The following is a 13,165-nucleotide window of genomic DNA, read 5'->3' as shown; positions in this document are numbered from 1 at the left end:
GAAAATACAAAACGGACTCCCGAACAGCAGTGAGACTGCTAATAAAAAAACAGTTAACCTCTTCACCAGCTGGTAAGAAGAAACATACATGTGTCTTCAAGCTTACTGCAGTAATGTAAATTTGTCTAATCCTGCAGTATTAGACACATTGAAATTGTGACCTGATGATGGTGCTAGATGAAAAGGTAAGGAATCTCCAAAGTTATTGCAATTAATCTTGAAGGGGGCATGAATGTTTGGCAGCACATCCAATATTTGTCTTAACATTTCACTAAAAAACACAAATGTCAATCTCATGGCAGGGCTAGAGGAAAAGTCAGAGGATCCCCAAAATCATTAGGATTTGTCCTTGGTGAACCACGCATGTTCTACAGTTTGTGCCAGTTCATCTTGTAAATTATGAGCTTTTTGACTAAAAAAGTGAAAACTTTGAGCTGCTCTTGTCATGTGATCACTAAAGTCATTAGGATTCATTCTCAGCCACCATTCTACAGAATTTACATTCAGAATCAGCCTTATTGGCCAAGTATGTGTACACATAAAAGGAATTGGACTCCACCTGTGGCAGTCAAATGAGGGATTACCAAGTCAAAAGAATGTATCCTCTAATAGTTGTTGAGAAAGTGGTGGACAGATGGACTGACTGACCAAAAAAACAGACACTGTCTGCTAGCATGGCTAAAAACTCACTTTGACTCCCAATGAAATACAGTGAAATCTTGTGGCTTTTAAATATATGTGATGTTATTTTACATTATTTTACACAATTTTACATTCTTCTTGTCGTGTTTAAATGTATGGATACTGTGGTATGGCTTGAGGAAAAAAAACCTGACATTATGAACTTAAGTGGTATAAAGTATGGAACTGCCTACAGAAGCAGTTTGATACTTTCTTGCTTAGTCAGCCTGGTGAAACGACAGCAAGCTCTGAGTCTGGCGGAGCACAAAGAGGGATGAGAAGAAGGAAAAATCTCCCGTGCATACTTATTTTTTGACAATCCATCTGTTTGAGAAACAACAAATGGCCCAAACAACGATTGATTACATTTTGGAGGTGATCTAGCTCTGGGATTTCTGCCATTAGATGAGTTCCATGTTTTAATCATAACTCTAAAGTGAGCAGAGATTAAAGATTAGACTTTTTTTAAATCCTGTGGCTGTTTGCAAGGCCAAGAAATCAATCTGACTTAAAATTTAAGTGATTAAAATTAGGCTTTAGAGTGCAGCAGGATGTTGGAAAACTCTTCAGCCATAGCAGGGGTTTGCACTAGAGGTGTGAATTGTCACCGATCTCCCGATTCGATTACGATTATCTATTATCTATATCTATTAAAGCCATATAGGATATTTGATTTTGACCAGAATGCTATTAAGATACTTGTATTATTTCTATATATCAGTTTTCTATATTATTCATGGATGGTTTGTTGTTCAGTAATACAAGTAGTAGAAATAAACAAGAGTCGCTTTTTTCTATTTAACAGCTGAAACAGCAGAGCCAGCATACCAGAGACAGCACACACAGACACACAACAACAGAATAGAGACAGTACTTCAGTGTGCTCAGCACTTTTGGCTCACTATGATTGGTGGACCATGTCCAATGCGCGGGAGTAGTAGCTTCCTCTGGCTATTGTTGTGAATGGTTTTTGGCCACCTTGCGAGTGCGGTGTTTGTACTGAGGCTAACGGTGCGTTTTCTATTTACTGATGCCGCGCTCGCACTAAATGACGGCCTTGTTGGCGATACGGCATCGAGTAGGTCCGGAATGGAAGCAAATCCAGTGGCTTATTGACATAACTGGGGATGTAAGGTCCGTCTCCAGGGGTCTTAATTTTTGTTTCAGCTTGCGCGCTGGCCAGAGGTTTTTAAAACATAAAACACGCACACATTTGTCCTCATTTTCCGACCGTATCACGGTAAACCCAGGCTGTGTACGGCTTCGTTATTCTTATTTAGTGTTAGCGTTACGTCACTTGCTGTTCTGCTCTGACGTCTCTCTGTTTTTCTTTTTACTCCTGTCAGAACCTTCTCATCTCTCCTCCCCGTCAGTCCCCTGCCGGTCGCGCCCCCCCCTGACATCTCACGCTGTGCCCCCCCCAGGGGGCCGCCCCGCTATTATGGAAGTCTGGCTAGGATTGAAACGGGTCCTATGGGCGTTCGACTTGTCCAACGAACTCGATTCCGAGTCGGTTTCCCGAGTTTACGGGACCGGAAGTTGCAAAAAAGAACGCTCCGAGTCCGAAAAAAACGACTCGTTGAAAGTCCGACACTCAGGAGGACCCCGAGTTTCACGTTCAAGTTGATGGCGCGGTATCCCAGTATTCACACTTAGTAACATTGTGGTTTTCTACTATTTAAGCGCTTGTGGCTTGTGTGTAACAAATGAAGAAGTCGTAGCACATAGCACTGTAACTTTACCTATAGCGCATGGTCGATACATTATTATGTGTTAAATACGCCTTATTTTATTTTGTAGCTTGTGCAGCTGGAATATTGGGCTAGAGCTCCCTGTTGCTATGACAACAATGCCGAGTCTTGAGCCAGAAACAAACAACTGAACTATCAAAACAAATTTCAAGTCAACTGTAAAATGATTGTAATTTTAACATGAATATTGAAATCCCTGCAGTAAACCAGATAATCACTATGACTATAGCGGACTGTTTACTGTTAGGCTCCGTCTTTTTCTCCGACTCGTTCGTGTTGTGTTGCCAAGAAGAACGCAAAAACCGGCTACTCGTGTTTTCAACACTGATTGTGACGGTCACTCTCGAGTTGCAAGTCGCGATTACGAGAACCAAAAGATCGAACGCCACCAGAAGGCTACTGGAGAAGATGTTATTTTCCATTTGAATGTTATTTCGGTGGGCCGGAAAAATAACCGAAGCGACATCTTGCATGTACTAATCGAGCTTATCGTCGGCCACTGGCATGGGATGCAGCATCGTCCATGTTCTGCATCGGCGATGCACGATTATTTGATTTAATGTTCAACACTCTGGTTTGCAGCTCTGTGTTGGCCTTCTAGTTACTCTTGATATATAAGTTATCTTGCATGAATGTGTTTAGATGAATTTATGAAATTACTCCTATTTTAGCACCTCTTATTAAATCAATTAATAAGCACCAATTATCCGCCTGTTTTCCCATTATAAATAAAAGGGGACACACCGGCATTTGAACCATAAAAAGCTTAAGCATCTACTGTAAAACCTTATCTTCTTGTGTATACATTAGCAATTTTTTTAAGTAAGTTTCCATACTTTTATACCTAGATACTTATAGCAATGATAAGTGGTTCTCCTGCTATAAACGAAACGTAAGATGCATTGTTTTCGGTTTGAATTAAATTCTTTAGAGACTGGGTTTCCAGCGAAGAGTAAGGACAAAAACGGCCACCTAGCCACACCACCACACACACACAGCACAACACACACACTGCAGCAGTAGACTGCATAAGATTAGTCCAGATGAAAGCCAGATCAAACAAATAAGGGAATGGGAAACTGTTGAATAGAAAAGTTATCTGATTATTCCATTTGGTGGCATGCTTTTATCGATGCCATTTCGCGCAAGCCACGAGTGCCACGATTTATAGTGGTGGGTGGGGTTCCAGGTATAAAAAGGAAGCCTAGCCCCGAGGCTCCGATTACTGCCACACTCCAGCCATTTGATCAAAAATCCAGTAGAAAAGTCTGTGATGAACAGAGGACAGGGTAAGTATAGTTAATAACGCTGCTTAATAGGGCTGTGAAGTTTATGTCGTGTTTATAAAAATTGCTGTAAATGGTTCTCTGGTGCCCAGACGGGAAAAAGTGAACGCCAGGCAGGTGTAGACGTAAAGGGAAGACAACAACAACAGTAATAATATAATGGTATTTAGTATTGATCCGCGGTAGGGAAGAATAACCCGATCAGAGGGCCAAAATTGGACCGCAGAACCTTGTGCAGATTGTTCCAATTAAGCCGGGGTTGTCCTAAACATTTTTGCAAAGAGGGCAGATTTTTCAATAAGCAGGTGAAGATGCCGTGGGCAAATAGTTTCATTCTGCATTTTAATCAGAAAAGTTACATGGAAATGACACCAGCTGTTATTAAAACAATTTTCATGTTGTCACAATTAACCTTTATTTTTAAGATGGGCAGTAAACCAAACGTGAACGTGGACGTGAACTACTCTAAAAACAGACATGAAAACAACTTCTAAAAACACATTCTGCCTTTCATATATCGTGGGAGAGTCAGATAACATTGAACAAACGTGTATAGAATATCCTTAATTTCCGGATGAGTTTGATAAATATCTTTGCTCATGAACATTTTAAACAGGGATTATGTGTGTATGGTCTGTAATCATTAAAAGTTTAAAACAGAAGTTAATTTTGCCCTTGTCTGATTTAAAGAATCTTTCAGAAGAGCAATAGTTTGTGTCAGCATCTGAACAGGTACATAGACAACAGTTAGTACAAATCTGTTATTCCAAAAGAGTTTAATTAAAATAAAGTGCATAATCCAAAAATAAGTTGTGCTTTAGCGTATTTCACTGTTAATAGTGAGTTGTTACCGTTCAAAACACTCAATTTCGGCCTTATTCCGTTGGAGCGAAAAGATAACTTGCTGACGACTATATGAGAAGGGTGATACTGAGATCTAGATTTCAGTAAAAGTGAGCCAGGTCCTGGCCTGGGGGAGGCGCATTAGCTTGGAGATGCTGTAAAACGTGTACGTTTAAGGTGGGAGTCACTTTAGTCTTGACCTAATCGGTTCTGGTTTAATGTTCATGAGCCTGGAGAATGTTTGCCTGCACTGACAAATATGTGGAGCCCCGAATAGGAGCTTAGCATATTTCTTAGCAAATGATCGCATTTCTGCAAACCTGCCTTTGTCCAGCTGCCGGTAAAAGTCAACAAGAGAAAACTGCTGGTGTTTTCCGCGGCACTCATCGTCACACTGCAGCTCAATGAGCTCAAGCTGCAGCTGTGGAGGAGCATCATCAGGGTCCACGGAGAAGGGAGAAGAGAAAAGCAACATGTCCTTTTCAATAACTGCAAAATCCCGAAAGCGTTTGGTAAATTCCACAGAAAGAGATGCGAAAGCTCTTTATTTGCGCACCGATGTTGTCCTATGGGAAACTGTCAATGACCTCTTTCAAAGCTGGGAAATGTGAGGTGCAGGGCCCTGTTTGGGACAAGTGTCTTTCGAAAAGTTGCAGTTTGGTTCTAAAGGCTTTGATGTGAGTGTATAGCTGGCTCAACACTGCATCTTTCCCTTGAAGATTAACATTCAGCGCATTAAGATGCTTCGTTATGTCAACCAAAAAAGCCAAATCTGCCAGCCATACAGGATCGGACAGTTCTTCCATTGGTTGTCCCTTCTCACCCAAAAAATGTCCAATTTCCTCTTTGAGAGAGAAAAATCGCTGCAGTGCGGACCCCGACTTAGCCACCTCACATCGTTGTGATATATTACGTCTCCGTATTCAGCCTGGATGTTAAGCAAGAACTGCTGAAACTGTCGATGGTATAGAGCTTTAGAGCGAATAGAATTGATTGCCTTTGCCACTGGTTTCATAACATGGTCAAATTTGAGATGTTTGGCGCAGAGAGCCTGCTGGTGAATTATACAGTAAAGTTTAATAGCGTTACCTCCTTCGTCACTGACTTTATTGCAGATCAGTGTGGACAATCCACTTCGCTCACCAGCCATGGCAGGCGCACCATCGGTAGTGATCCCAGAAACTTTACTCCATGGTAGTTTCATGTCATCAACAGCTTCACAAACAGAAACGAATAAATCCGTTCCTCTGGTTTGGCCTTTAAGGCTCTGGAGGTCAAGCAGCTCCTCTGTGACGTTCATGTTGTCGTCCACTCCTCTTACAAAAATCAGTAGTTGTGCAGTGTCAGATGCATCGGTGATTTCATCGCAGGCTAATGAGAAATAATCAAAAGCCACTCCCCCAGTTGTCGCTGAATGTCTCACGATATGTCCTCAATTCTCCCTGCCACAGTGTTACGTGCCAGGCAAACATTCATGAAGTCTTGCTTCTTCTCGGGGCAAATGTTGTCCACCAATTTCATGACACAGTCTTTGATAAATGTACCTTCAGAAAAAGGTTTGTTTAGCTATTAACATGGCCACTTCGTAGCTTGCTTTGGTGATATTTTCCTTTGACTCACAGGCCCGCATGAAGAATCGCTGTTGTGATGCTAGAGCAGCTTGGAGTTGCTTCACTTTTTCAGCGCGGTCACTCCCTGTTAGCTTCTTGTATGTGGTAGCAGGTTTAATCTCATAGTGTCTCTTTACGTTGAAATCCTTAAACAAGCAACGCAATTAAACGCAATTAAACGCAATTGCCTCGATTTTCAGTGAAGAAGTATTGTAATTCCCACCGCTCCTGAAAGCGGCGGCCTTCACTGTCAACTTTCCTCTTTTTCTTTGCAGTCACCATGGCAGAAATGAGTGGAGAAGGGTTCGCAGCACGGATGCAGATCCAGATAGTATTAAAATGATGCTGAAAGGAGGAATTACATTTTTAAAGTTTTATGATTTATTTATTAGCGAGCCATAAATAACACATTATAAGACCGAAACTGCGGGTCTTCAAATCTTACAGCGGGCTGTGATTGGCCCGCGGGCCAACTTTGGACATGCCTGCTCTACCATCTTCTGCTGTCATCCATCTGCATCTCCATCCTGGTTGCTACTCACCTTTGGAAAAGGGGTCATCCACATCTCCATATCTTTCCCATTGCAATACTCACCTTGGACATCCACTGTGGAAGAGGGTGGTAGGACTTTGAGTGCACTCATATTTTCCCCTTTGCTTTTTATTTTTTTATTCATTTGAACTTTTGGGACAATTTCCTTTTTCATACCTGAGATCTCAGAGGTTTTTTTTATATTTTATTTTGGTTCAAAATATTAAAATTGGTCAGTTGGGGTTCAAACAAAGGTATTTAAAAGAACTGTGTATTGTGAATCCAACTTTGAGTTTATGATATAGGTACTGTAAATTAAAGTGAATAATGCAGTATTCACTTTAATTTACGTACCTTTTTGAGATACTGTGTTGTGAAAGATCTTTACTGGGTTCAATATACCTCCTTTAAAATTGTCAGTCTGTTGTCGTGTGTTATTTGGGGTAGATATTGCAGGTCTAATTCAACAATTAGGCAGGTAAATCTCAGCAGTCTCCTCATTGAATCTAGAATTAAAGTCAACCCTCATTTTCCTATTTGATATTTATCACTGTCTTAAAGTGACAGGTGCAGGTAGGGGTTACACGGGTCATAAACATTATGCCATTTTGGATTTTTTTGGCACATATCTCACCTAATCTTCACGAAAATCAGTGCATAGCAAATAAAGACTTATACTGTAGGTTTGGAGTAGTGCTAGTCCACCTCTGGTAGATACATGGCAGAGGTATGAACTGTCTATTTGATTCATATAATAGTAAGAATAATAATGTTATTAATGTTAACCTTTTTCAAAAGGTTTAGTGAAGTCCAATTGTTATATCTTTTGTAATTATTTCTCTTCTTCTGTATGTTTCTTTTTAGCTTTATGTGGGTCCATCCTGGGTCAGGGATCCATCTGTTGCTCTCACTGAGGTCACTTATTTTCTTCCATTAAAGCTGCTGCAGGCTAATTAGTGATTTATGATACTGGGCTATAGAGATACAGTGGTGTGAAAAAGGGGGGTTCGAAAAAGTGGGGGGGCGCCCGCGATGCCGGGGCCGGTGCGAGGGTGGGCACACGTGTTTTAGGGGTGGCGGAACCAGCAAAACCAATGACAAGTAGTCAAGGACAGTGTACATCAAGGAACACAAAGGCAGGGGAGAATATGAAGATCTGTGGGGTGAGTAGTGGTGGGCTGGAAAGGGAAAAAAATCCAAAGCCAGCGGGCCCTGGGGGGAAAAAGTGAGGGCACGGCCCCTGGGTGAAACAGACGGGCAGACTGGGGGGGCCACACCGGAGGCGGTCGCGAGCCTCAGCCCAGGCCGAGGTAGGGCCGACACGGTGGGCCACAAGCAAAGGCTGTAGACAGGCACTGGAAAGAGGAAGACGGCGGACACAGTGAAGGGCCACCAGCAGAGCCGTACGAGGAAGCTGACACAGCAGGCCGCAGAGCCAAGAAGGCGAGGAACAAGTGGAGAAAGAAAGGTAAGGGAGAGCGAAGCAGGCGGGAAAGGGGAGAAAGCCAGGGCCAGAAGCGGGGGGAAGCCAGCGAACCGACAGGGAGGAGCCATAGTGCCAGCAAAGGGCCGCAAGACAGGGAACAGGGGAACCGGCCCAGGGGCCGGCCGCCCAAAAGGGACCCCAAGAGCCAGCCGACGACGCAGTCAAGAAGGGCACAAAGACCACAACAACGCGTCCAAAGAACGGCAGCCTCACGTGCCGCAGGGAAGGAGCGTGGCGAGGCGGTCCACAGCAGGAAAGACTGGGCCAAGAAAAAAAAAAAAGAGGCGGCAGGGCAGAGGGCCACAGGAGAAAACCACGCCGGCAGCAAAAAGAACAGCAAAGCGCGGTCGCAAGGGCGCCACAAAACAGCGGAGGAGCCCCAAGACGGGGGCGGACAACATGCGGGCGACCGAGGAGGACAAAAGGGAACGCGGGGGAAGTGTGGGGCCAGGGAAATGAAGCGGGCGGAGAGAGGACACGGCAGGGCAGAAGGGGGAAGAGACAGGGAGACCAACAGGAAAGAGGGGGGGGGGAGTGGAGGGGCGGGGCGGTGGGCGGCGGCAGGACCGGGAAGCGGGCCGGGAGAAAAGGAACGAGGAAGGCGGCGGCGACAGAGCAGCCGGAAGGAGAAGGGCCGACCAGCGGGGCGGGCGACGCCAAGGCGAAACGAAGGGGGGCGCAGCAGCGAGCACAGGACGAAACAACACCCAGCAAGCCACCACCGAAGGGCCGGGAAGAAGAACAAAAGGAAGACGGGGGAGGGGGCCGAGCCAAAGTCCGGACCGGAACCGAGTGGAGAGGGGGGGGATGGACGGAACAAAGGCCGGCGAGGGCGCGAAAACCCGCGAATGGAACGGAGGAGGCAAGGCGGCAACAGCAGGAGGGGCAAAAGGCCGCCAGGACGCGGAAAAGGCCGCAGGCACGTGAGCGCAAAACGCGGGGGGCAGGGTGGCCGCGAAGGGACCCCAACCAGGGAGGAGGTGGAGGGGGCACACGGGCACACAGGGGCCAGGAAGCGGGGGGAGGGGTGCACCGGAAGAAGAACACCGTCAGGGAAAAGGCAGGGGACGTGGGGTGGCCTGGACTAGGGGAAAGGGGGGGAGGTGCGAAACACGTAAGGGGACAAACAGGCAAAGGAAAGGAAAGGGAGAAGGGGGGGCAAACACCGGTGGCACACCACGGGACAAAAAGAGACAGAGAGGAGAGAGAAAGCAGAAACAGGGCGGAAGGGAGAGCGGACAGCGCAAGCCGCTGGGGCAACACCCAACACCAACGAAGGAGGGGAAAGGGGGAAAAAGCGAACACGAAAGGGAAAGAAGGAAGAAGAACAGAGGCGAAGATGGAGGCGACAAGAGGAAAATGACTCAGGGGTGTGAGGGGAAAGAGCATAACAGGTGAGGGAAGTGGCAGTAAGGGCTCAGGAACACGGGGGGTGTGCTGAGCACCGGAACAGCGTGACGCAACAGCGGAGCATCGCATAACAGAGATGGGAAGGGGGAAGAGGCAACCGGAAGGGCAAGGACAACGCAAAACAAATAGAGAGAGCTGGGAGCAGGGGGAGTGGAACGGAGGGGGAGGGTAAGGAGAGACAGGGAGTGAGGGAGGAAAAAGAAGAGGCCAAAGGAAAAGACGAAAATCGGAACATCAGAACAGACAGGAACAGAAGCCAGAGCATGAGTGAAGTGAGGGCAACGAGATGTAAAACCAGGGAGCGCAGGGCACCAGGCACGAAAAGAAAGGAAAACCCAGAACCGAAGGGTGAGTGAGGACAAAAGGGGGGCGGGCAGCAGGGGGGGGACGAACAGGAGAGACGCGCCCGCGACACGGAAACAGAGGACACGGAGAAGCAGGACCAGAAACCGAAAACCCAGCGAGAAAGACGTGCAGGGAAGGGGCGGGGAAGGAGGTGAGCAGGGGCAGGAGGAGACGCGGGAGAAGGAAGAGGGCCAGCAGGCACACGCCCAGCACGACGAGCGCGGAGAGACAGAGGAGAGAGGAGGAGCAGGGTGAAGGAGGAAAGGCGGGGGGCGGGAGTGGGACGACAGAGAACCACCACAGGAGCAGTGGCAGACTCGCGAGTGACGTGATGATGGCCGTCCAACGTGCAAGCAGCGACGGCGCGTAGGCCGGGGAGGCCGGGGAACCGGCACGGAGAGGAACCAGCCGCCACATCGACGCCCAGAAACAGCACAGCAAGACCAGTTCGCACAGAGCGGAAACAGGAGGCAAGCGCGCGTGGAGGAGCAGGAGAGGCGGACGCCTCGAGGGCAGAGACCGGCAGGGGGTGGTCAGACAGGGTGAGCGGGGGGGACTGGGGGGGCCACGGGAGGGCCAGGGGGAAGCGGAGGGGATGGAAACAACGACCCAAGACAGCAGCAGCTGGAGCAGCGAACGACAGCGGAGGGGCGGTATGTGGGGGCGTGCGGAACGACGGACTGTTGAGGAGAGCAAACGGCACAAGACGGGCAGCGGGGGGAAGTCGCGTGGCAAACGTGACAGGGGCAATGCAGAGGACACAGCGGGGGAGTGGAAACTACGGAAATGGGGTGGCCATCAACGCAAAGGGAACACACACGGTACTACGGCCTCAGAACCAGGTTGGAGGGCCGCGGCTCGCCAACCGTGCACCGAGGAGGAAGAAACGGAGGCAGAAATGGACCGGCAGAAGCGGCCACAGGGAAGGAGCGTGGGGGGGAAGAAGGAACCCGGATGGAGGAAAACGGGTAGAGCAGCGAGGGCGAAAGCCGGCTGGCAAACACACACGAGGGAAAAACAAGCGAAGGAGGAAAAGGCCGCAAATGCGGGTGCAGGAAACACGCACAGGGGCGGGGGCCAGGGGGGGGGATGGACGGAGGGGGGAGGGAGGGAAAGCCGCAGGGTCGCGGGGTTGAGAAGCAGAAGGAATAGACAGCGAAGAGGGGTCAGAAATATAGAGGAAGGGAATGCACTGCAGGAAAAAACAGCGGCGCGGGGGCTGGCGGAAGGACAAGAGACCCTCCGCCGAGTACCCAGGGCGGGTCGCGCACCGCTGGGCGAACCAGACCCGCAGCAGCCCAGGGTAGGGGGTGCGGCGGCGGCAAGGCAAGAATAAACGCGGAACCGGTGGAGAAGGGCGAGGAGGGGAGAGAACAGGGAGGGGAGTGGGAGAAAACGCGGGTAAAACCAGAGCCGGGGCTGATAGCGCCCAGGGACGCAGGCCAGGGGGGACAGAGACGGAACACGCAGTGCCGGCTGGTCATGTGGTATCAGGCAGGGCGTGGCGGGACGAACGGGCAACCAACAGCCGCAGAGAGGCAGGGGACAGAAACAGGGCGGAGCGGCGGCGGGGCGCAGACCCGGAGAGGGCGCAGGCGCCACGGTGGACCCGAGCGCAGGCAGCGGGGGCACGCCGGAGGCGCCGGAGGGTAGGGCAGGCTCCAGCCGTCGCAGAGGGGAGGGGGAGCCAGATCGGAGGCAGAAAGCGACGCGCCGCGGGAGCAGACAGCCCGGACAGCGGAGACACACACAAACACACAAGGGGGGGGGGGACGAGCACGAGCGCGGTGTGGGTGTGGGCTGCGGCATAGCGGTGCTGCAGTAACACCAGCGGCCAGAGGGCCACGAGGGGGTCACGTGTTGGCTTCTGTGGTGGTGTGTTGTGTGGTGGGGGTCGTAGAAGTGTCGATGGTGCGTGTTGGGAGGAGAAGTGATGAACTGTGTTTGTTGGGATGCTGGCTCATGTGGTGGGCGGACAGGGGAAGCTACGAAGGAGAAGTAAGGCTCCGCCAGGAGCGCGGGGATCAAGGGTACGGGAGGGCAACCAACAGTGCGAAAAAAGCATCTGGAGATCAGAAAGCGGAAGCCCGACACGGTCAGGGGCAGGACAAGGGAGCCAGCGTCAGTGAGGAATTGTCGTTCTTGGCACCCGGAGCCGGCAGGCGGGCGGACCGCAGAGCGCGCGAAAGACGTGAGCAGAAGGGAGCGGAAACGGCGTGGAACGCCGGGACGCAGGAGCGGAGCCGGCGGGGGAGGTAACCGGAGGTCAAACAAAAGAACAAAGGTGCGGGGGCCAAGAGAACAGCAGAGAGGGAAGAACAACAAGCAGGAATCAAGGGAAAAACAAGCAGGAAGTCAACGGGAAGGGGGAACATCCGACAGAAGGGCAGACATGAGAAGCAGGCACAACGCAGGGGAAACCAAGACAAAGTTCAGGGCCGGGCTGAGGTGGGGTGTAGCAATAAGGAAAGTTCAGGGGTTACACATTAACAAGCGACGCGGAGAGGCGCCAAAGCTACAGGGGGGACGCTCAGGCCAACAGAGATGCAGCGTCACGCGCTGGACCGCCGGGCGGGGGCGCAGGCCAGCCGCGGGCAGACGTAGAGGAGGGGAGCGGGCAGAACTCCGGGAACGCCGACAGCAGGTTCACGGGACCGTGGGGGTGATTGAAGCGATGAAATGAAGCACAAAAAACGACGGCCAAAAAGAAGCACGAGAGAGGTGTCAGATGGAGAGGGAGGAAGAAATGAGGAGCGAGCAACAAATCAGTGGAGGCAGGCAGAAAGCCGTCGAGCCACGGGAACGGGTCAAAGCAGCGAGGACAGGGTCAAAATACGTGGTGGCAGGGGGGGGGAAGAGGAGCGGGCAAGAAGCGGCGGGAGGGCATTGATAACGGGGGTGAGGCCGGAAAAGGGGCACGTGGGGAAGGAAAGCGGTGGTGAGGAGCAAAGAAGCGGAGTATGGGGGGTGGCCTGGAGTGAAAAAAGTGGCCAGATCGGCGCGCCAGGCCTACAAGTGGCGGGGCCGGGGGGCGGGGTGCGCGGAAGAAGAAGACAGGAGGGCCAAGGGTAGAAGAAGGTCGGAGGCAGGGAAAAGACGGACCGTCGGTTGAGGAGCCGTGGTGGCGGAGAACCATGAACAGCCATAAGGAAGCCGGGTCACCTTCGCACGTGGTGGGTGGGCTGATTGCCTTCATCCGTGTGTGCGTGTTGTGGTGGTGG

At 50.2% G+C, this 13,165-nt stretch overlaps 1 protein-coding gene across 1 annotated transcript in view; it reads right to left on the bottom strand.

Annotated features, from left to right (window-relative positions):
* Nucleotides 1-13,165, bottom strand: part of oprl1 (opiate receptor-like 1) — a gene marked incomplete at its 5' end in the record, with an annotated part of 52,591 nt that overhangs the window by 1,698 nt on the left and 37,728 nt on the right. Inside the window, one exon of the mRNA XM_035656009.1 lies at nucleotides 8,097-8,117. Coding sequence (XP_035511902.1) covers nucleotides 8,097-8,117 — 21 coding nt within the window. The remainder of the gene's footprint in view (nucleotides 1-8,096; nucleotides 8,118-13,165) is intronic.

The sequence above is a fragment of the Morone saxatilis genome, unplaced genomic scaffold, assembly GCF_004916995.1.
Source record: "Morone saxatilis isolate NCDOM2014 unplaced genomic scaffold, NCSU_SB_2.0 Contig15, whole genome shotgun sequence".
NCBI classification, from domain to species: domain Eukaryota; kingdom Metazoa; phylum Chordata; class Actinopteri; family Moronidae; genus Morone; species Morone saxatilis.
This window is presented reverse-complemented; position numbering and strand designations above follow the sequence as displayed.